This window comes from Rhinopithecus bieti, unplaced genomic scaffold (assembly GCF_001698545.2).
Source record: "Rhinopithecus bieti isolate Rb0 unplaced genomic scaffold, ASM169854v2 scaffold_10589, whole genome shotgun sequence".
Lineage (NCBI taxonomy): Eukaryota > Metazoa > Chordata > Mammalia > Primates > Cercopithecidae > Rhinopithecus > Rhinopithecus bieti.
Genome location: NW_016807065.1, coordinates 1,699,094 through 1,721,857, shown reverse-complemented (window position 1 = coordinate 1,721,857; position 22,764 = coordinate 1,699,094). Strand labels below are relative to the sequence as shown.

General features: G+C 45.1%; 1 protein-coding gene across 5 annotated transcripts in view; it reads left to right on the top strand.

Moving 5' to 3' along the window:
• The first annotated feature begins 180 nt into the window (after positions 1 to 180).
• HNRNPM (heterogeneous nuclear ribonucleoprotein M) overlaps positions 181 to 22,764 on the top strand; it is a 27,062-nt gene continuing 4,478 nt past the window's right edge. The window contains exons 1-12 of one of the 5 annotated variants that reach the window (XM_017879908.1): positions 181 to 2,910; positions 3,816 to 3,823; positions 3,912 to 4,005; positions 5,644 to 5,682; positions 5,800 to 5,835; positions 6,539 to 6,692; positions 7,851 to 7,900; positions 9,090 to 9,150; positions 11,959 to 12,060; positions 14,692 to 14,736; positions 15,192 to 15,269; positions 21,171 to 21,224. In XM_017879908.1, coding sequence (XP_017735397.1) covers positions 2,887 to 2,910; positions 3,816 to 3,823; positions 3,912 to 4,005; positions 5,644 to 5,682; positions 5,800 to 5,835; positions 6,539 to 6,692; positions 7,851 to 7,900; positions 9,090 to 9,150; positions 11,959 to 12,060; positions 14,692 to 14,736; positions 15,192 to 15,269; positions 21,171 to 21,224 — 745 coding nt within the window. In that variant the 5' untranslated portion in view covers positions 181 to 2,886. Of the gene's footprint in view, positions 2,911 to 3,815; positions 3,824 to 3,911; positions 4,006 to 5,643; positions 5,836 to 6,538; positions 6,693 to 7,850; positions 7,901 to 9,089; positions 9,151 to 11,958; positions 12,061 to 14,691; positions 14,737 to 15,191; positions 15,270 to 21,170; positions 21,225 to 22,764 lie in introns of all 5 variants that reach the window. The other 4 variants (XM_017879904.1, XM_017879906.1, XM_017879905.1 and 1 more) reach the window with 4 other exon arrangements.

Sequence of the window (22,764 nt, the reverse complement as noted above, 5' to 3'; positions counted from 1 at the left end):
AGTAAATGAGAACACAAAACAAATACTCACTTTGCTAAAGGTTTGTGCAGGAGAGAGTGAGGTCACAGTAGCTGCAACGGACCACCTCAGTTCTTTTGGGTTGCTTATCTGCTTATCCTCCTACTGTGTTTTAAGAATGAGGCAGTGTTTTTAATAATTCACTTAAATGTTGGTCAAAAATGATTTCTTAGAGCATTTTAAATAGAGGTAGATAACATTTGGTGTTAGATTTTTTAATGTGTTAGTTTTTTCATTTCGCTATTTTGATGTTTTGGGCTGCAGCAGAATTTGTCTTAGCAGCCTACTCTTAGGATTCCGTGAATTCCATCCATGTTTACACAGGGAGAGGAGCAACCATATTTTTTATTAATAACTGCGAGTGCCGTTTCTGTAAGACTACTGCTACTGCCAAGCTGTCACCTCTGCCCCTGAGTCCTGACTGTGTGATCTGCTCTGGATGGTTTGCTCGTTAAACTTCACTTCATGGAATGTGACCAGACTGTGTTTACTTGGCAAATTTTGCCCTCCCATTCTTGTCGATAGTTGCGCTGACTACATGAGACAAATCTTTGCTTTGCTATTGTAGAACCAAAAGGGAGGTGGTCTTTTAAAGGCTCCATTTTTCTGTAGGAAAGTATGAATTAGCAGCTGTTGCAGATCCCTTAACACTTAATTGGTGGTCTCTCAGGGTAGAGGTTGGAATTTTATGAGTTTGTGAGGAGCACAATCATTACTGATGATCTTGGGAACAGCACTACTCATGCTGGACCCTTGGGTGACTGCTAAACAATGATACCATTTGAGGTAAAAAGAGGGAGAACATTTTAAGCAAATTTTTAATACAAAGGATTGAAGTCAGGTGTGTTATTACTAGACTAGACTGTTACGTGGAAAAGTCCTAATTTCTAAACCTCTCTTTTGTTAAAGTGGTTATGGCCATGGGAAAAGTTTGGTTTGGATTTGCTTGGTTTCTGGGTTGCAATTACAGCTTTTTGACGACATGTCTTATGGACACAGACTAGAAACTTCCCATGCAACAGGATTTGAATTTCGACAACATGGTTGCAGCTCTCTTGAATTAATTATTGTGAGACTTTTTTTTTTTTAAAGGTTATTAGGTGGTAGTCATAGCTGGTAGGGAATAAACTTGGGGCCTCTTCAGTCACTATTTTGACATTATGTGGCATTTTCATCAAAGTGGAGACAAGGGTTGGTGGTCCTTGAATGGCTGCTGCTCTTGAAACAAATGGCTTTTAACATGGCCTCAGGGCGGCCGCATTTTTGGAACTGCTTTAGTTTTTAAGGGTTAAATAAAGCCGCCTTGTACAACTGTCCCTTGGCTGTGATCATTTTTCAGTTTGCCCCACAGGAGTATATACTCCAAAAGTAAATTGTACTGATCCCTCCTATTTCCTTCTTCATTTCTTTGCACTGATGATTCTCTCTCCTGTTTTGTGCAAAGTGTCTGTTTAGTTCTGAAACATGATCAGGAGAGGACAAAGAGGGCGAGGCTCTACATGTAAACTTTGAACACTTGGCTTTCTTGCATTCAACCAGTGTGCAGAGCCACTAATAAATATGTCCTTCAGATCTTTAAATTTTTTGTAAAGTAATTTTATCTTGTTTTTCATTAAATTATTTTCTTCCTATAGCCTCATACTTTTAATGTCCTTTGAACAAAAGAGTTGGAATAGGCAGGACTTGTTGAGGCCGTTAAGCGGGTTGTTTTTACCCTTTTACTGCTAAACCAAACCGATCCAGAGGACAACAAAAGCCCATTTTTTGACTTTGGAGAGTCTGGTTAGAGATAGTTTTCTCCAGGGTAACACTTCACATTTGTTTTCTGTGTGCCATCTTCAAGTTCAGCAGCCATTCTGGTGGTTGTCTTGATGGATTCTAACATCTGGTCATGGTGGTCATGAATTGGCAATCCAAACCTTGAGGAAAATCTGCAGAAACTTTCGAAATGCTTTGTTTTCCCTTTTGTGTAGATTAGAATCATGTGAGTCTATTTAACTGTTTAAATACAAAATCTGAGCCCTAAATTTGAATTTATTTGTGTCCTTTAATGGGGAGGTTTAGAAAGCAGCAAGAATGAAGCCTGGCCTAATTCACTGAAGAGAATCCAGATGCTGCTCTGGTTTTGTGATCTTATTATATTCAGACATTCTGCCTCTACAGATGTGGAGCCTAGTGCTGTGTGCAGGACCAGCTATAACATTTGTGGGGCCCAACACAAAACAAAAACAAGGGCCCTCTTGTTAAAAAAAACTAAGAATGTCATAGCAGCAATAACAGCATTGAACCAAGCTCAGGGCGCCCGAGTGCAGAGCTCTGTACGATTGCACGGGTTGCTCACCCGTGAAGCTGGCCCTGCGTCCGTGTGTGCCTGTGAGCTTATGCTTTCGCATACGTGCGTCCTTGTATTTATAGCATGTGAGCTCAGCCCGATGGCATCGCAATTTGTATGCATTTCACCTACTTGCCACCAATGAGAGTGTATGTGTAAAACTTCCTCCCTTCCCCAGAAAAGTAAATCACGCAGACTTCTTTCCTGTAGATTTGGATTGCCTCTAGTCATGAATGAGTCTTCCAGACAGGGAAATTGATACGGAAATCTGTGGAATAGCTTGTTTGTGGTGGGAGGAAAATCAAGGACATATTGTTAACGTATTTTCACCTACTTTTACTGCACACCTGTAATGCCTAGTTCGGTGGTTTAGAGAATATGGAGTGTTTCTGGGCTTTCTTATAAGGCAGAGGCTCCATACAAGGTTGCTGATGATTGTTCTAAATTCCCATTGTTTTCTTGGCTTTTCTCCCTTGGTTTATGTGTCGTCTGGAAACTGATTTGTAGTTGGTGAGGTAACATACGTGGAGCTCTTAATGGACGCTGAAGGAAAGTCAAGGGTAAGTGTCTGAGAGAATTTCTTCTGTGGATTTACTACATGAAAAATGTAACTGTATGGTGGCGTGGAATCGAATGAAATCAGGAAGGCAGTGAGTGCTCATGTTACAGTAGCTATGTTTGATTTTGCCAAACATTTGAGTGGGGTGGGAGGGGATTTGCAAACGGGAGTCCCGCTTTTCCAAATGGCTGGCCAAAGAGCTTTTTGGTATTCTGTTTGGATGCCCAATTTGGATAACTGGGGACCAATAGCAGCATTGTCTCTTTGTTAACAGAGGAATTGGCTGTGTGTGAATTATGCATGGAATTTTAGCGGTGGTATAATTAATGTAAAACGTGTGTTCTTGTCTAGAAAATGTTACTCTTGGTTGTTTGCTGAATTTGAAAGTTGTGTGAACCAAAGATTCCGAAAAGTTGCCTTTGTGCCAGTAAATTGTAAACCAAATATTAAAAACCTGAATGTTCAAAATTGGCCTAGTTTAAAGAGAACATAAACTATTTTCTGTCGTGCAATAGAATGGCTTAGAATAATCAAAAGGTTGAGCTTAACTTACGGAAGGGATGGATTTAGGAGGAATATGGTAAGGACTCGATTGAGTACAGAGGAAAGCAGATCTAAAGTTGGTGTGATTTCTTGGAGACCCTGAATTTAGGTCTGCTTATTAAACGTCAGCAGCTCTAGTGCAATGCTGGTAATGCGTAGGAGAAGGAGATATTAAGGAGCCCAGCTTTTAACAAGGAAGGCGAGGCACTTCTGTCAGCTTCCCCTTAGAAGAGTTCATTTTAAAAGACTTTGTGACATAAATCATATTTTTAATTGGTTTGTAACTGTCATTGGTATTTACTATTTTTTCTTTTCTTTTTCCCCTTCCTTGCTCTTCTGACTGGTCTCTGGCTTCCTCCAAAGGGATGTGCGTAAGTATCGTCTAGTTACTTATTGGTATTTGAGCCTTCTAACTTGTAGGACTGGTTTCACTCGACTCGTTTCCTTTTGACTCTATAGTGTTGTTGAATTCAAGATGGAAGAGAGCATGAAAAAAGCTGCGGAAGTCCTAAACAAGCATAGTCTGAGTGGAAGACCACTGAAAGTCAAAGAAGTAAGCTCTTGCTTAACACTGTGAATACTGTGTGTAATTGTTGAGTGATCCCACTTTGGAACAGGGAAAGACAGTCATGGTCCCAGACGGCATTTTTTTACAAAGCAAGTGCCAGCCTGTTGTTTCTAATGAAGGGTGTCGGTCACAGCCTACAGCAGCCATTCCCTGCAAGGACTTTGGGGTGGTGGCCAAGCAGATCCTGGGTGGCTGCTGACCACCTTCTAACATCTGTGATTTGTCTGAGGCCTTGTTGTCTCCGGGACTCTTAAACTGTGAGCCCGTGGGTTTGTGCCATTAAGTTTTACTCCGTCTGAACCTTCTTGTTGGCCCATCTTGTTTCTTTTTTTTAAAGTGAGTTTTTTCCAGCCTGGGCAACATGGTGAAACCTCATCTCTACAAAAGATACAAAAATGCGCCAGGCATGGTGGTGCATGCCTGTAGTCCTAGCTACTTGGGAGGCTGAGGCAGGATCGTTTGAGCCCAGGATATGGAGGTTGCAGTGAGCTGAAATCACACCATTGCACTCCAGCCTGGGTGACAGAGTGAGACCCTATCTAAAAAATAAAAAATAAAGTGAGTTTGTTATTCCTCAAACCTGCTTTCATATCTCATCTGAATCAAATATATTCCTCGAGGAAGAAGGTTTTTTGTTGATAAAATTCCTCTTGGCCGGGCGCAGTGGCTCACGCCTGTAATCCCCAGCACTTTGGGAGACCGAGCTGGGTGGATCATCTGAGGTCATGAGTTCTAGACCAGTCTGACCAGCATGGTGAAACACCGTCTCTACTAAAAATACAAAAAATTAGGTGGGCGTGGTGGTGGGTGCCTGTAATCCATCTACTTGGGAGGCTGAGGCAGGAGAATCGCTGGAACCCAGGAGGCGGAGGTTGCAGTGAGCCGAGATTGTGCCATTGAACTCCAGCCTGGGCAACAAGAGCAAAGCCCCATCTCAAAAAAAACATCCCTCTTGATTTCTTTTCACCTCTTGGGGAGGAAGATGAGTAGATTCAGAGTGAAGCGTCGTAGGGTCTAAGGTCTCTCACGTGTTATGGTGTTTCTTTTAGTGCTGATGGTGGTAAATGACAGGACAGAGAGTTGAAGAAGAGAGTCAGTACAGAGCTTCACAGACCTTCTCAGATGTTGTTTCACTGTGCAGCCCTCACACACATGCCTCCAACACCTGAAGGACTTGAAGGATGGGGGCGCTTGTGTGGTCTAGAACTGTTTCTCAAACTTCTGGAAGCCATTGACGGGGTTTGCAGAAATTACAAAACCCCACTGATGAATTAGTAAGATTCAGCTATACCAAGCCCACGAAGCTCTAATTTCAGTCTGGTGGTTCTACATATATCAGCTAATCATGTTTCCTTCCCTACCCTGCTTTTCTTTTTTACTTAGTTCAGTTGAGAGCTATGGTTTTAGTGCTGTATTTCGTGCCTTTTCTTCCTTTCCTGTTCCTTTAGCTGGACTCTTCTAAGCTGGTAGTTGAGTTCATTTGACTTTCTTGTTAATAGATTTGAGAGATGCTTTCCAAACAACCTTTCAGTTTCTAAGTCTTGAGAATATCATTTACTGTGCAAGCATGGTTTGCATTGTCACTGGGTCAGTTAAACGTAACACCGTTTGTGCTTGTTTTAGGATCCTGATGGTGAACATGCCAGGAGAGCAATGCAAAAGGTGATGGCTACGACTGGTGGGATGGGTATGGGACCAGGTGGCCCAGGAATGATTACTATCCCACCCAGTATCCTAAATAATCCCAACATCCCAAATGAGATTATCCATGCATTACAGGCTGGAAGACTTGGAAGCACAGTATTTGTAGCAAATGTAAGTAAACAGAACCATCGTCTAAACTGGAAAATCAGAACTTTATGAAATGACCTTGTCAATATGTTATAAAAGTAATTCTGACATTTGAGAAGAAAAATATAAAGAAGGGTTGTGTTCTTGATTTCTTTAAAAATCAGCCATATAGGTAGACTTTGTCTGCATTCCTAAGTCACAAGCTTGACCATGGTCTCACTGGGGCTGTGATTCCTGAGTTTTGCAGGTGTTTCCACAAGCAGTAACCGAGTCTGTATTCTCCGTTGGTTTATTTTGTGCAGTTCTGGTGCAGAGTAAGAGTGTACGAGCAGAAGTGCACTGACACCTTCTTCTTATTGTGTCTGGGGTGAATGATACCTCCACCATTGCAAGGGGAGATATTTTTAGAAGAAAGTAGGTTGGGTGGGGTGGGGTGTGGTAAAGCTTATCTGGGAAACAATTTTTTAAAAATGTGCAGAAAATGAGTATTAATTTGAAGTATGAGGTGACTTAAGTTTCTGAGAAAAGAAACCATATATTTAAGTACAGTTTATTTACAGTGAAGGCCAGGCTTTATAATCCTATTTTAAAATTTCCATTCCAGTTGATTAGTTTTTGTGACATTATTTCCTAATACTTTTCCAACCAAATCATGTCTCATTCACGTCGTAAAATGTGTTTCTTAAGACGTTTACATTGAGGTTTTACCCCGTTCTCTCTCGATTAGCTGGATTATAAAGTTGGCTGGAAGAAACTGAAGGAAGTATTTAGTATGGCTGGTGTGGTGGTCCGAGCAGACATTCTTGAAGATAAAGATGGAAAAAGTCGTGGAATAGGCACTGTTACTTTTGAACAGTCCATTGAAGCTGTGCAAGCTATATGTATCCTTCTGCAGGAATTCAACTTGTGAACAATTTGACCTAAATTGCTGTGTTAGTAATGTAGGTTTGTGTGAGGAAGAGGTGACTGTGTATTAATGTTTTTTATGTGACTAGGGAGAATGCATTACTGTGGAATTAAAAGGTTCTCTGGGCCGGACTGGGCATGGTGGCTCAAACCTGTAATCCCAGCACTTTGGGAGACCGAGGCGGGCAGATCACTTGAGCTCAGGAGTTCGAGACCAGCCTGGCCAACATGGTGAAACCCTGCCTCTACTAAAAATACAAAAATTAGCTGGGCGCAGTGGTGGATGCCTGTAATCCCAGCTACTCAGGAGGCTGAGGCACAAGAATTGCTTGAACCCGGGAGGTGGAGGTTGCAGTGAGCCGAGATCGCGCCGCTGCACACCACCAGCCTGGGTGATAGAGTGAGACTCAGTCTCAAAAAAAAAAAAAAAAAAAAAAAAATCGGTTCTTTGGGGGTAGAGTTGATTCAATACAGTGTGGATAGAGGGGATGGTTAGAAGAACATGGGCATATGCCCATGAGTGGTCTTTCTACTGTTTTCAGAAGAGTCTAGGTTTGAAGGAGGAAGCCCAAAGAATGCACCACTAGAGAGAAACTGGGTTGTTATTTCATGTGTAATACATCCTTGTAGGATTACTCACTCTCTCCAATGAGTAGACATCATTTTGGAAGAGGACACTTATCCATGACCCTAAGCTTAGCCTAGAGTTTTAATCCCATGGAGAGTACCCCACAGGAGCACATTCATGCAACTCAGACAAGACCGTCTTGGCATGTCTTACCCAGAAAACATGGTCCTTCAGTTTGGATAGTGGTAGATGCCTGGCCCATTGGCCACATTCAGAGAACCTTGATGCCACTGCTTAAGAGGATGGTTTGGTGAAATTGTAAGGTTACAAGTGAAGCTTCACACCTGAGGAGTAAGCGGAAGTTGTCTTGTCCTCCCCGCTGGCTTTATTTATTGTTCCTTTTATGTTTATTGTTGAAAGTATAATGAAGAATTGAAATTGCTCATAAATTCATCACTTAGAGGAATTGGTAGCAGTTGGAGTATTTTTCTTTCTTTCTTTCTTTTTGTATTTCTCTTGTGCACATTTTTAGAATTGCAAGAAATAGCCTTAATTGTAATACCAGCTATGTTCAATGGCCAGCTGCTATTTGATAGACCAATGCACGTCAAGATGGTAAGTCAGTAGGATCTTTCTGTGTGATATACTCAAGGCTAGCAAAAACATGGAATTAATAAGAATGTACACATAGCCACTATAAAATATTTATGGATTAGTCTAAGTTTAAATAAGGTGCAGTATGTTGAGTGAATTTGTGAGAGAAATAACATTTTGCTGGTCGGGCGTGGTGGTTCACGCCTGTAATCCCAGCACTTTGGGAGGCTGAGGCAGGCGGATCATGAGGTCAGGAGTTTGAGACCAGCCTGACCAACATGGTGGAACTCCATCTCTACTGAAAATACAAAAATTAGCTGGGCGTGGTGGCACGCACCTGTACTCCCAGCTACTTGGGAGGCTGAGGCAGGAGAATCACTTGAATCTGGGAGGAGGAGGTTGCGGTGAGCCAAGATCGTCCCATTGCACTCTAGCCTGGGCAACAGAGTGAGATTCAGTCTCCAAAAAAAAAAAAAAAAAATTTTGCTCATGGCAACTCTTGACTGCATGAGATATTTTTCCTTTTGCACAGTTGACTGTTCATGGCACATTCAGGTAGTCACTTGAGTATCCTGGTTGAGCAAGTGATCTGTTTCAAAGAATGGTTATGTATGTGGGGTTCCAGTTTTTCAGAGTATTACAGTATAATGTTTGGTTAGCATCAAATCTTTTGTGAACATAAGTCATTGATTCAGACAGCTCTTAAAGGTCTGTTGGAGCATTTCAGTCTTAATAAATGTTTGCTCTGCTGTGGCTGTGCCAAAGATAATAATTACTATAGGCATGACTGGAACATGCTGGGGGCAATCTAGTCCAGGCTCAAATTCAGGAAAAAGATAAAAGAAACTATAAAGCAATTTTTTCATTACTGTAAATAGAGTAGTTAAGTTTTTTGAATAGATGATAGATTCATGTGACTCAAAAGTCAAAAAGCATGAAAAGATAGCGTGAAGATAGTGTGAGTCCTACTTGGACTTCTTGCCCAGGTCCCCATTATCCCCCATGATAATATCCATGTGTCTTTTGATCCTTCACCTTGACATAAAATAGGAAGCACGCTCCACATGCCTTTCCACCCTTGCATATTACTCCATGGCATGGATCATGTGTTTAGCCAGTCCTCTCTTGATGGGGGGCCATTTCAGTCTTCTGCTGTGGCAAACACTGCTGCACTGGATACTGAGATTTATTCGTTTTCTTTCTCTTTCAGGATGAGAGGGCCTTACCAAAAGGAGATTTCTTCCCTCCTGAGCGTCCACAACAACTTCCCCGTAAGTGTTTCAGTGATTAGGGCTGAGAGTTTGAATTTGAGTTATACTAAGAAACAGAAAATTGCCATAAAGTTTCACTTGAAGCTGTGCCAGGTTAGCCCTCAGTTCTCTTGGCCAATTCTTTTCTATAGGTTTTTCAGGGTGAGAAATGAGCAGAGATTCACAACTTGAGGATATTGTTAGGATTACCTTGTGGTAATCCTAGGATTGTAATACCACAATGTAGAGGATGTGGTTAGGCATTTTGAAAGTGTCCTGGGGAAGGAAGAATCAGAACCTGTGAAGAGAATGAAAACCAGGCTGCACTCTAATTCAGAAGATATTGGTTAGTCCCATGTGGGCTAGCAGTGCACACTAGACATCTACACAGAAATTCGTACACAGTTGTTTGCAGCAGGATGATAGACACATGCTGTGGTGTGGATGAACCTTGATTTCATCTACAGGAAATGCTCCACATAGATAAATGCATAAAGGCAGAAAGTAGATTAGTGGTTGCCTCTGGCCAGGAAGGAGTAAGTGGGGACGGGACTGCTAATAAGGTTGGATTTCTTTTTTGAGTGATGAAAATGTTCTGGAATTAAATGGTAGGGATAGTTGCATATCTCTGAATATACTAAAAACCACTGAACACTTTGAGTGAGTTTTATGGTATGTGAAGTGTCTTGAACAAATAATTTCTATGCAGAGGGGAAAGGGATCGGCTATTTGTCACACCCAGGTGAAAATCTGTCTTGTGACAGGGAAGGCTAGTTGATGGGCCACCACGTAGGTAGAAGTGGCAATTAATAGTGCAGAGTCCTACGTAAGCCGGAGACGGGAACCCAGAACCTGAGTGCAGACAGCAGTGGGACAATTCAGGGAGTCACTGGCACAGGTAAAGCCCTCCTGGAGAAGGAAGATGGGTGAGGTTGAGAGGCCTGTGTGTGCTGTGCTGCGGGGACCTCCACCAGGTGGGTTGAGGGGGCCTGGTCTGGAGCAGCAGCTCAAGCTGAGGGCCCTACTCACTCACTGAGTTGGATGGGAGCCCAGGCCAGAGCACCTTTGCAGCGTAGCATTAAGGCAGCATGACAGATGTATCTTGAAGGGAAATCTGTGGCTTCATGAGAAGGCTCATCTGTTGAAAGTCAACATTAGTTAGAGAAGGATTACATTTCCTGGACATAACATACTCATTTCCCAAATAAAAATGTGTGCTCACCTGAGCAGTGGTCACCCTGGACCGTGGTAGTGGCTCTTGTTGACTGTTGTTTTGCATCAGGAGGTGGAGCACACTGCTCCAGGGAGCCTGTTATCCATGGCTCTTGGTCTCCCAGCCATTTCAGAGGCTTGACTTCAAAGCCTTCAGTGCTTTGGGAAGTAAGTAACCTCGGTGATCTCTTGCTGCTGTTGCTATGCAATTAAAGATGGAATGTTAATCAGATTAAAGCCTGGGAAGTGGTGGCAGGTTTTATTTACTTTTATTTTATTTTATTTTTTTTGAGACGGAGTCTTGCTCTGTCGCCCAGGCTGGAGTGCAGTGGCCGGATCTCAGCTCACTGCAAGCTCCGCCTCCTGGGTTTATGCCAATTCTCCTGCCTCAGTCTCCGGAGTAGCTGGGACTACAGGCGCCCGCCACCTCGCCCGGCTAGGTTTTTTTTGTATTTTTAGTAGAGACGAGGTTTCACCGTGTTAGCCAGGATGGTCTCGATCTCCTGACCTCGTGATCCGCCCATCTCGGCCTCCCAAAGTGCTGGGATTACAGGCTTGAGCCACCGCGCCCGGCCTTATTTACTTTTTAAATGAATTTTGTTTTCTGTCTTTCCTTCCTTCTTTTCTTTTCTTTCTTTCTTTTTGATGGAGTCTCGCTCTGTCACCCAGTCTCGCTCTGATGGCGTGGTCTTGGCTCGCTGCAACCTCCATTTCCTGGGTTCTAGTGATTCTCCTGTCAGCTTCTCGAGTAGCTGCGATTATAGGTGTGCGCCACCACGCCAGGCTAATTTTTGTATTTTTAGTAGAGATGGGGTTTCGCCATGTTGGCCAGGATGGTCTCGAACTCCTGACCTCAGGTGATCCACCTGCCTTGGCCTCCCAAAGTGCTGGGATTTCAGGCGTGAGCCATCGCGCCTGGCCTTGTTATAATTTTTGAAACCTTACCTGGTTGTAGTTTAAGCCTCAGATGGTGGTTACCCCAGATATTGCAAGTGTCAGCTCTTTTGGCTGTTTCCAGAGACCAGCCTGTATTTCTGTGTCCCTGTTTGTGTTGGTAGGGCATGGAGTTGAGTGTGGGCTAGGTATCCAGTTGTGGGTTAGGAAGCTTTGGGAGAAGGAAGATAGGTTCTTTGAATACATACATTAGGTTCATTGTTACTAAAACCACCCAGATTCAGAGAGTAGCGTACATCCAGGATGTTGATTGGCTGGTTTGTAACGTGTTTTTTCATGAGAAACGTCCTTTGGGCTACTAGGGATTGGGCACATTTGTGCTGCTTGCTACCTGATGTCTTGAGTCATCTTTTTTGATCAGTTCTCAGTCCATGGGTTAGTGAAACAAATAGGCTCTCAAGAACCTTAGTGTGGGGGTTGTTAACTTTCCCCTGTGTTGGTTTTCAGCCACCTTTGTTGTATACACATCCCAAACGCCAGAACAAGGTTCTGTTACCAAATGTGCTGATGTTGAATTTTGCATTGGGCCCTGGGGTCACTGGTGGGTGGGGGTGGGTAGGCTGGAGTGGATAGCTGCAACTCACTAAACAAAGACTCTTTTCCTTTGAGGGTCAAGGTTTGCTAAATAGGGGAAATCTAAACTTCTTTCTCTTTTCCTTCCAGATGGCCTTGGTGGTATTGGCATGGGGTTAGGACCAGGAGGGCAACCCATTGATGCCAATCACCTGAATAAAGGCATTGGAATGGGAAACCTAGGTCCCGCAGGTGAGAATGACAGTGCCCCTTGCTTGGGGTTTTGGGGAAGTGAAAATTATTAATTATTGGGGCAACTGGACTTTGAGTAGTTTAAATGGAATAGTTAACAGGGACAAAATTCCCTCCTTATTCATCTCTGCCTCATTTTTAATAAAGGCAGTATTTTGTATTTTTATCAAATTGAATCCTTTTATAAAGTCATTACGCTTTTTCATTGTAACCTCACGACAACCTTCTAAACTGAAATAGTTGTGCCATTTGATAAGAGGAGGCAAGCCAGAGAGTTGCTCTTGCTCAAGGTCACACTGTCAGTTAGTGACAGGCTGCAGGTCTCCTGACCACAGGACCATAGCACTGCTGCAGTGCCCTGAAAAGTGTCTTACCAAGTCCCCCTTGGGCCCTCCTGGTGTTTGCACAGCTGCTGCTAGAGAGCTAGGGGCATTGATAGACGCAAAAAAGGGGAAATCTAACTTCCAATCTAACACTGGCTCATGCCTGTAATCCCAGCATTTTGGGAGGCCGAGGTAGGCAGATCACAAGGTCAGGATTTGAGACCATCCTGGCCAACATGGTGAAACCCCATCTACTACAAATACAAAAATTAGCTGGGTGTGATGGCATACGCTTGTAATCCCAGCTACTCGAGAGGCTGAGGCCGGAGAATTGCTTGAACCCAGGAGGCGGAGGGTGCAGTGAGCCGAAATCGCGCCACTGCACTCCAGCCTAGGTGACAGAGTGAGACTCTGTCTCAAAACGGTGGATGGCCGGGCGCGATGGCTACAAGCCTGTAATACCAGCACTTTGGGAGGCCTGAGGCGGGTGGATCACGAGGTCAGGAGATCGAGACCATCCCTGCTAACCTGGGAAACCCCGTCCTCTACTAATAAAAATAACAAAAAAAAAAAAAAAAAAAAAAACTATCCGGGCGAGGTGGCGGACGCCTGTATGTCCCCAGCTACTTGGGAGGCTGAGGCAAGGAAGAATGGCGTAAACCCGGGAGGGCGGAGCTTGCAGTGAGCTGATCCGGCCCACTGCACTCCAGCCTGGGTGATAGAGCGAGACTCCATCTCAAAAAAAACAAACGGTGGAGAGGGCCTCACTCTGTGACAATGTGGCCGTCACAGGAAACATGGTGGACAGTGTTGTCTTTAAGAAGACAGGGATCCCAGCACTTTGGGAGGCCGAGGTGGGCAGATCACCCGAGGTCAGGAATTTGAGCCCAGCTTGGCCCACATGGCAAAACTCCATCTCTACTAAAAATACAAAAATTAGCCGGGCGTGGTGGCTTGCGCCTGTAATCCCAGCTACTCGGGAGGCTGAGGCAGGAGAATCACTTGAACCCAGGAGGTGGAGATTGCAGTGAGCTGAGATGACATGACTGCAGTTCAGCCTGGCAACAGAGCGAGACTCTGTCTCAAAAAAAAAAAAAAAAAAAAAAAAAAAAAAAAAAAAAAAAGCAACTGCATGAAAGCTTCAATGCGTAGAATAAACTCAGGCTTTGCTGTTTAGCATTTTCATTTCTGTATAATGATGTAGTTTGATTCTATTAAGGAATATTTCATTTTAATGACCTCAGACTTTGGTCTTTGTTAGAATCCTTTGAAATTGGAATATGGAAGCCCCTCTATCCCACCATTGTCAGTGTTGCATGTCGCTAGACTCTTCCAGAGTCACCCTGGGGCTGACTTCAGTTCTGGGCCACGACTTCAAATGGCTCTAACGTTTCCCCCGACCCAAAACACACACACACCCCATGTCTGACATCTAAACAGAAAGACTGGGGTTGGGGAGGAAGTCTTGGTGTTTTAGGAACTGGTTTTATTTTGAAGATTTTACCTTTAACAGGGACTTTTTAAAAATCTATTTCTGTTCCCTAAAATTTTCTAAAAAGTTTATGTTCCGTAGAATGTGTCTTACAATTCTATTTCATGTTTAATACTGCCTAACTTGAGGCCTGTGTGTGGGTGTGGTGTGGTGTGGTGGCTCACGCCTGTAATCCCAGCAATTTGGAGGCCAAGAGTTTGAGACTAGTCTAGGTAGCATAGTGAGACCCCACCTCTACAAAATATAAAAAAAATTAGCCAGGTGTGGTGGTGTACACCTGTAGTTCCAGCTACTTGGGAGGCTTAGGCAAGAGGATCACATGAGGCTGCAGGGAGCTGTGACCATGCCACTGCATTCCAGCCTCAGTGACAGAAGGAGACCCCGTCTCAAAAAAAAAAAAAAAAAAAAAAACAACCCTGCCCAACTGGGTCATTAAACTGTGTAGATCCCTCAGAAAAAAATTAGCCAGGCGTGGTGGCAGGCGCTTGTAATCTCAGCTAGTTGGGAGGCTGAGGCAGAAGAATTGCTTGAACCCGGGAGGTGGAGGTTGCAGTGAGCCAAGATTGTGCCATTGCATTCCAGCCTGGGTGACAGAGCAATACTGTGTCTAAAACAGAGAAAAAATTTAGCTATATGATGTTTGACAGTTGAAATGGTAGGGGCTTTTTTTCTTGCTAATTAAAATATATAAAATATACTTGTCATCAGGGATTTTCTTTTGAGTTCTTTTGCTGGTTTGGAATTATACTTTTTAAGTTCAAATGTTATTTACTGCTTTGACATAATTTTAGTTTGCATTGATTTTTTCTTTTTAAGGAATGGGAATGGAAGGCATAGGATTTGGAATAAATAAGATGGGAGGTAAGAAATTTAAAATGAAGTACAAGCATAATCACTTTTAGGCATGGTTTTCTCTCTTTCCTCTTTTCTTTCTTGTTTAAACCCTGCATGAAATTCTCTTTGGTTTCAGTTTGAGTCTAGAAATGACTTCCTCCTGCCTGTCCATCCTTCCAGCGGGTGTCTTGGCTTTTGGTTCTGGCTGTCTTACTAACTAGCTCTGTGACCTTGGGCAGACCACTCCATCTCTGTGCCTCTTTTTGCTTGTCTGTTCATTGAGGGGTTGGATCAGACCAGCTTTTGAAGGTGGTGATTTTAAACAAGGGTGCTAGCATTTTTTTGTTTTTCAGAAGCCCTTAAACTTGATAGATAAGTTCTTGGCAGAAGATACCCCAGTTGAAACGTGATAGAATTTTTCTTTCCCTGCTCAGTCTAAGCAGTCTTGTTGGATGATGCTGAAATGTGAACATCTCTTGCAGGAATGGAGGGGCCCTTTGGTGGTGGTATGGAAAACATGGGTCGATTTGGATCTGGGATGAACATGGGCAGGATAAATGGTAAGCATCGTGTTTTCTTCCTGCTTTCACCCACCCTTTGTCGGCTGTTGCCTCTCAGGTGACTTTCAGGCTACAGACCCACTGAATAAGTGATTTCTCATTTCTGCTTTTCAACCGAATCAAATGTCTTTTGAATTGCCTTAAATATTTCAAGAACTAGACATAATAGTCGACTTACTTCACTTGGTCGCTCGTCTTTCAGATGTCCTGTGTTCCCAAGCTCTGCAGTAATTTTCGAGTGCAGTGTTAAAAAATGTACATATTTGTGATTATGGTCTCTTGAGTATGAGGGATTCTTTAAAGTTTGTGATCAAGTTTGTCTGTGTCTGGGATCGCTGGAAGGGGGGTAGTTCTTGGTCATCTGCCCCAGCTGCAAGTTGTCCATAGAGGCGTTAATAAAAAAAGAGCCTTGTCCATAGGCTCTTTTAATTTAGCATTTGCATTATGCAAATTCTGGTTTAGTGTAATTCAAATCCTCCACCAACTTTTCTTTTTTTTTTTTTTTTAATGAGACAGGGTCTCACTCTGTTGCCCAGACTAGAGTGCAATGGTACGATCTTGGCTCACACTGCGAGCTCCACCTCCCAGGTTCAAGTGATTCTCCTGCCCCAGCCTCCTGAGTAGCTGGGGTTACAGGTGTATGCCACCACGCCTGGCTAATTTTTATATGTTTAGTAGAGATGGAGTTTCACCATGTTGGCCAGGCTGGCCTCGAACTCCTGACTTCAGGTGATCCGCCCGCCTCAGCCTCCCAAAGTGGTGGGATTATAGGCGTGAGCCAGCATGCTCGGCCCCACCCCAACTTTTAACAGAAGTATAATGATAATATAATAACCATGTAGTATTGCATTTATTCCTTGTGAGAACCACATGATATGTACATACTGCTATCCCCGTTTCATCCGAAACAGAGGCACAGAGAGTGACATGCCTAAGTTACGTGACTGGTAAACGGTGGTGCCTGCATGTGACCCAGGCTGTCTGGCTCCAGAGCCTGGCACTTCATCATGTGGGAATCTTGCCTTTTAGAAGTGCCTCCAGCACAGCACTTGGCCCAGGGCACCAGCAGGGCTACAGAGTGTGCATGATAAATTGGAAATCTTCCTTTTTGAAATCCTCTATGTGTTGGTGACTCTTTGACCTTCTCCTTCACCACAGGAAAGCTGCTGCTTGTTTACACAGAAACTTTCTTGGAATGGGAAGTCATTAGAAATTTGGGTATAAACCTTCCTTTGCGGGTCTGTCATAACAGAGAATGTGAAAATGGTACAAGGACAGACATCACTGTCAGGCTTGAAAGGCGGCTGTCCCTGGTGATCAGGCCCTTCTTCCAGTGCACAGGGAGCAGTGGGGCAAGATATGTGTTGCTCTCTTCATGGGTGCCTTGTTCTAGAAGCTGGTAAAAGGATGTAGGAAAGTCGTCACCATTAGTAATAAAGCAACAAAGGTCTGTGTTTCCAGCGTACATTCAAGCTTGCCTGTAACTTGTGTGTGCTTGGGATTTTATTTATTTATTTTTTTTGTTTTGTTGTGTGTTTTTTTGAGACGGAGTCTCGCTCTGTCCCCCAGGCTGGAGTGCAGTGGCATTATCTCGGCTCAGTGCAAGCTCCGCCACTCGGGTTCACGCCATTCTCCTGCCTCAGCCTCCCAAGTAGCTGGGACTGCAGGCCCCCGCCACCACGCCCGGCTAATTTTTTGTGTTTTTAGTAGAGACGGGGTTTCATCCTGTTAACCAGGATGGTCTCGATCTCCTGACCTCATGATCCGCCCACCTCGGCCTCCCAAAGTGTTGGGATTACAGGCGTGAACCACCGCGCCCAGCCGGAATTTTTAATTTTTAAAAAAAGTTTCAGAAATCTGGCTTGGTAAAATGTTACTCAGAGCAGATTAGTCTGGGTGTGCTGGCTTACGCCTGTAATCCCAACACTTTGGGAGGTCAGGGTAAGAGGATTGCTTGAGCTCAGGAGTTCAAGATCAGCCTAGGCAACATGGCGAAACTGCATCTCTCTCTCTCTCTTTAAAGAACAGATTAGTCATTAAAAAGGGAATTTGAGTTGTTGCTGTGAGGAGCAGAGTGATGCAGTTTAGAAGTAGATGGAAACCAGGATGGGTTGCCCTGGGAGCTGTGCTGAGCTGTGTGACACAGTCGGTGGTGAACTGGCAGGTGTAATCTCGCAATCAGGATTCAGAGCCTGGGGTAGGCAGTGGCAAAGGATTCCAAGTGCCGATTCTCTGGAGGACCACAAATGGAGTGTGTGTGTTCCTAGACTGTTCTTAGATGTTCTGAGATATGGCACTCGGAGTGCTCCCCGTACCCTCTACAGCTGAGAACAGAGACTCCCTCCCACTTGATTGGCGTTCTTCGGTTTGGGTGGGATGAGCTCTAGAGCCCTTGGGTACTGCAAGGAAACTACATCACACTGGAGGAAGAATTGAAGCAGATGTTTGGGTTTAATGAAATGTTAGTTCATGACTAGAGTGTAGCCATTATGGTCATGTGTGCTCCCATCAGACTGCTGGTCATGCAGGTTCCCAGGGCCCACACTCAGCATGAGTCAAATCTTGATAGAGTGGCTATAAAAATGTAAATCAAAAGATCGTTAAATGTCGGCCAAGCACGGTGGCTCACGCCTGTAATCCCAGTACTTTGAGATTAATGTTGAAAAAAAAAAAAAAGATTGTTAAATGTCAAAACTGACTGTTGTGAGGCAGTATTTGACAGTAAAAATGCTACCCTTTGTGGGTGTAAATTGGAGTTCACAGTGCTCCCTGAGCTCTGGGGCCCTGCTGACAGCCAGCAAGATGAGTTTGTGAGGCCCTTGCCAACATGCTGATGCCAGCCTGTGGCATGCTCGCCTGGAGTGGGGTGCTGCCTTCTTGCAGACAGGTGGCAGGATGGAAGGAGATCAGCAGAGCTCCATGAGGATGCCACTGCAGGGCTGCAGGGTTCTGTTGCCCTGCCCTCCTGCCCCCGCCACCGACTCCTGGGCTCTGCTGTCCAGCAGATAGCACCCATGAGGAGCATGCTGACATGAGGTCACTTGGGTTAATTCAGACTGGGAATGTTAAACCCACCATTGGCAGCAGTCCTTGTTAATTCATAATGTGCTCCTACTGCCACATCTCTAACGGAGTTGCTTATTTTATTGAAAGATAGGGACTCAAGGTGTTCATTGCATCGCACCTGACATTTCTAAGGAGTGAGATTAATAGTTAGATTCTTCAAGGCCCTCTCAGCATGGGAGGGAGAGATTCTTCAAGGACCTCGCAGCATGAAAAGCGTGATCCCCATTTCAGCCTGCATGAGATGAACACACAAGGAAAGAAGTGGCCAGCGGTAGGAATCATGAAAGGCCTTCTCAAGCAAGTGACCACTGTGGTGGGCCTTTCCCCACAGAAGCTAGGACCTTTGTTTTAAAAGACATTGTAAGGCTGGGTGTAGTGGTTCACCCCTGTTATCCCAACACATTGGGAGGCTGAGGCAGGAGGATCACTTGAGCTCAGGAGTTCAAGACCAGCCAGGGCAACATAGTGAGACCTCCTTTCTACAAAAAATAAACAAAATTAGCCGGGCATGGTGCCGCACACCTGTCCTAGTTGCCTGGGAAACTGAGGTGGGAGGATGACTTGAGCCCAGGAGGTCAAGACTGCAGTGAAGCATGATCACACCACTGCATTCCAGCTTGGGAGCTTGGGTTGAGAGTGAGACCCTGTCTCAAAAAAAGAATAACCTTGTAAAACATGAGAAGGTTGTGACCCAAACCCCATTATGTAGATGCAGCCACTGCTGTTGTCAGCAGAGAAGTCTTTCTGTGCAGACATACTTCTCACCGTGCACACGCACTTCTGTATTAGAGGATGGGCTTTTTGCTTCAAAAAATGTGGATGGGTCTGTGGTCTTTGACCTTCAAGGATGAGGTGCAGCTGAGGCGAAACTAAGGGTGGCTTGGGGCAGCGCCAGAGGTCTGTGCATCCAGGTGGCCTAGTGAGGACACTGGTGGAGACATGGGTTGCCAGACGCTGCTCTAGCTGCTACTGCTCAGAGCACTGGCTCTGCTAGGGGGCCGAGCAGGCTTGGCACAGGCCGCAGGTGTACGCAGATAGAGCGGCTGGTGGCAACGGGTGCAGAGGTTGAAGGGGCAGGTCTGTGTGAGGCAGGGGAGGAGCATGGGCAGAACGGGCTGCAGCTGTGGTCAGTGCAGGGAGGCCTGTGAATGCCGATGGAAGAATTCCACTGTTCTCTTCAAATCAGTGGCATATTAGTTGAAAGCTTTTGCAGGTGTCTTGCAGGTGTGTTAGTTGAAAGCTTGATCTAGGTCAGGGATGTGCATGGGAGAATATAGTCATGGTTTCTCAGTTGGTTTCTGTTTGGGTCAGTAAAGTCCCTTCCTCATTCCTCTTTTCCACTTATCACTAGAGACAGAAACTTAAAAACCATGGTTTCAGGCTGCCAAAAAGCCCAAAACAGAACAACAGCAAAGTAAGACGTGTTGGACAAGCTTGGTCTAGGTGCTGTAAAGCCAGCCTCGGCTTAGGCAGTCTGGGCAGGATCACAGGCATCCCGGGAGAATGAGCTGTACCTGCTGGTAGACTGAAGTCTGTGTCTTTTGGTGAACTTTCCTGCCTCGTCCCACGGCAGTTAGTTGGGATATAAGAAGCAGCTGTGTGGGGGACAGGCGCTTTTTCTGTTGTTTGGTTTTTTTTTGTTGTTGTGTTTTTCTTTGAGACAGAGTCTCACTCTGTTGCCCAGGCTGGAGTGCAGTGGCGCGATTTCAGCTCATGCAACCTCCACCACAGGGGTTCGAGCAATTCTCCCACCTCAGCCTCCTGAATAGCTGGGATTACAGGCACCCGCCATGATGCCCGGCTAATTTTTGTATTTTTAGTAGAGACAGGGTTTCACCATGTTGGCCAGGCTGATCCTGACCTCAGGTGAACCACCCGCTTTGGCCTCCCAAAGTGCTGGGATTACAGGCATCAGCCACTGCACGGCGGGGGGACAGGTTTTAATGGCTTTGTGGCCATGGTCATAAAGTGAAATGTGCCTCGTGGCTCATGTCCAAGTTGCTGAGCATATACTTTGAGACCAGAGTGGGTGGGTACAAGTGTCTTCTACATAGCAAAAGACGGACCAGAAGCTTGGAAAGGTAATGCTATGATAGCATCAGACAAACCTTAAGGAGGTGCGGGTGAGCCGTGGGCAAGTGAGCAGCAGCACTGTGTTTGGGACACTTGGCGGGGGGTGCGTTTAGGTGTTTTCCTGAAACCTTATCTGTTGCCTAGTCACAGCACACCCAGCTGATTTCAGGCAGTGCTGGCATGTTTAAGGATTTCCACGCAGAGCTCATTCGTTAGCATTGAGGCTGTCCGTGGAGCTGCAGCTTTAATTTGCTCTATGATAACGAGAGGTGCCTCTGGGTGGATAAATGTGGGCTCCAAGTGGGTGCTGCTGGGCGGTCTTCTAAAAAAGAAGTTGGCTGGGTTGGGGGTGGGGGCTTAGTTTCCAGCTCAGGTGAGGCAAGGAAGCCTCAGTCCTGAGAACCTGGACCAACTTTAGAAAACTGCCGCTGAGTAAGACCCGATGGCCCCCTTCTTGCTCTGGCTCTCAGTTCATGAATGCGCTGGCTCCTATCTCTGGTGGGCGCATTCGCAGGTGACCCCGCACGCTGGGCCTCAGACTCTGGAGCTACGTGGGGTCTTGGCATCGTGACCCAGCATCAAGGACTCTCCTAGTTCTCTGTAAAATGATCTTGTCTGTGCGTGTGTTTCTCAAACCCCTTTCCCTTTTTCTTTTTCTTGTCATTTTTATTAGTAGTATTTCTACTCTGGAATCTGTAATGAGCACATTTGTATTGCCATAGAGAAATTTGGCTAATTTTTTTTTCTTCCTGATTTCCTTAGAAATCCTAAGTAATGCACTGAAGAGAGGAGAGATCATTGCAAAGCAGGGAGGAGGTAGGAACCGCTTAGTTTGATGTTTTGTTTTTTTAGAACAGGCCGTTATCGCTGGGGACTGTAGAGCTTAGTGGTGAGAAGTGCGGGCTCTGACACAGACTGCCCGGGGTGGGAGCAGCTCTGCTTCTTTCTAGCTGTGTGACTTTTGGCAAGTCACAGAACCTCTCTGTTTCTCATAGCACTCATTTGTAAAATGGGGGATTCCTCAGGGATGCCATGGAGAGCAAATGCATGTGAGAGTGCTTCCGCATGTGCTGTGCACAGGCCGGCCATCCTCACTGTTAGAGTACCTCTCATTTGGGGGTTTTGTTTTCCACATTACAAATTCCTAAAAGTAAATATTTTTTCCTTAGACTTGATAAGACTGAAAGTACACCACCCAACATGTAATGTACTCAACAGGAAAGATACATGTACTCAATAGGAAAATATGAAGAAAGTATGGTCCGAAGCCCCATCGCCCAGTGATGACTGCTGGAAACATTTTGTTCTGAATCTTTCTTTCATACATAGTTTTATGAATCCTGAGAACAAAATGTACCTTTTGAGTATTTTTGGAGACAGAGTCTCGCTCTGTCACCCAGGCTGGAGTGCCGTGGCGCAATCTCGGCTCACTGCAGCCTTGACTTCCCAGGCCTAAGCGATTCTCCCACCTTAGCCTCCCAAGTAGCTGGGACTACAGGCGCATGCCACTTGGCTTGGCTGATTTTTTGATTTTTTGTAGAGATGGCATTTTGACATGTTATCCAGGCTTATCTCAAACTCCTGGCCTCAGTTGAACTGCACCCCTCCAGAGTGCTGGGATGACAGATGTGAGCCGCCACACCCGGCCCAAATGTACTTTTTCAGCCTGATTTTCCCCCTGAGTGTCTTGGCATCTCACCACCTGACTTCTGTGTTGGGCTCGCTCTGGAGCTCTGCACTGGCACCATTTCCTCCCAGTCTTTTGCTTCTGTTGGCATTGGGAGTTGCCCTGCCTCATTTCTTTCTTTTTTTTTTTTTTTTTGAGACGGAATCTTACCCTGTCGCCCATGCTAGAGTGCAGTGGCGCGATCTCAGCTCACTCTAATCTTCGTCTCCCGGGTTCAAGCGATTCTCCTGCCTCAGCCTTCTGACTAGCTGGGACTACAGGCGCTCGCCACCATGCCCAGCTAGTTTTTGCAGTTTTAGTAGAGATTGGGTTTCACTATGTTGGCCAGGCTGGTCTCGAACTCCTCACCTTGTTCCGCCCGCCTCAGCCTCCCAAAGTGCTGGGATTACAGGCATGAGCCACCACATCCAGCCGCCCCACCTCATTTCTGATGCCTTTGGGCAAAGTGCCCATTCTTGCTAGGTTCCTTATACTGTGGGGAAGTTCTGAGACGTCTCCCCTCTGAAAGTCACACATTCTTAAAGTTGGGCCTGCTTTTTGCCTCTCAGTGTGCTGCTGTGCAGCTAAGGAAGCAAGCACGGAGCAACAGAGAGACTTGTCTGTGGTCAGTTACAGAGCCAATTAGAGAAACTGCTGAGTTTCCTTTTTTTTTTTTTTTTTGTTGTTGTT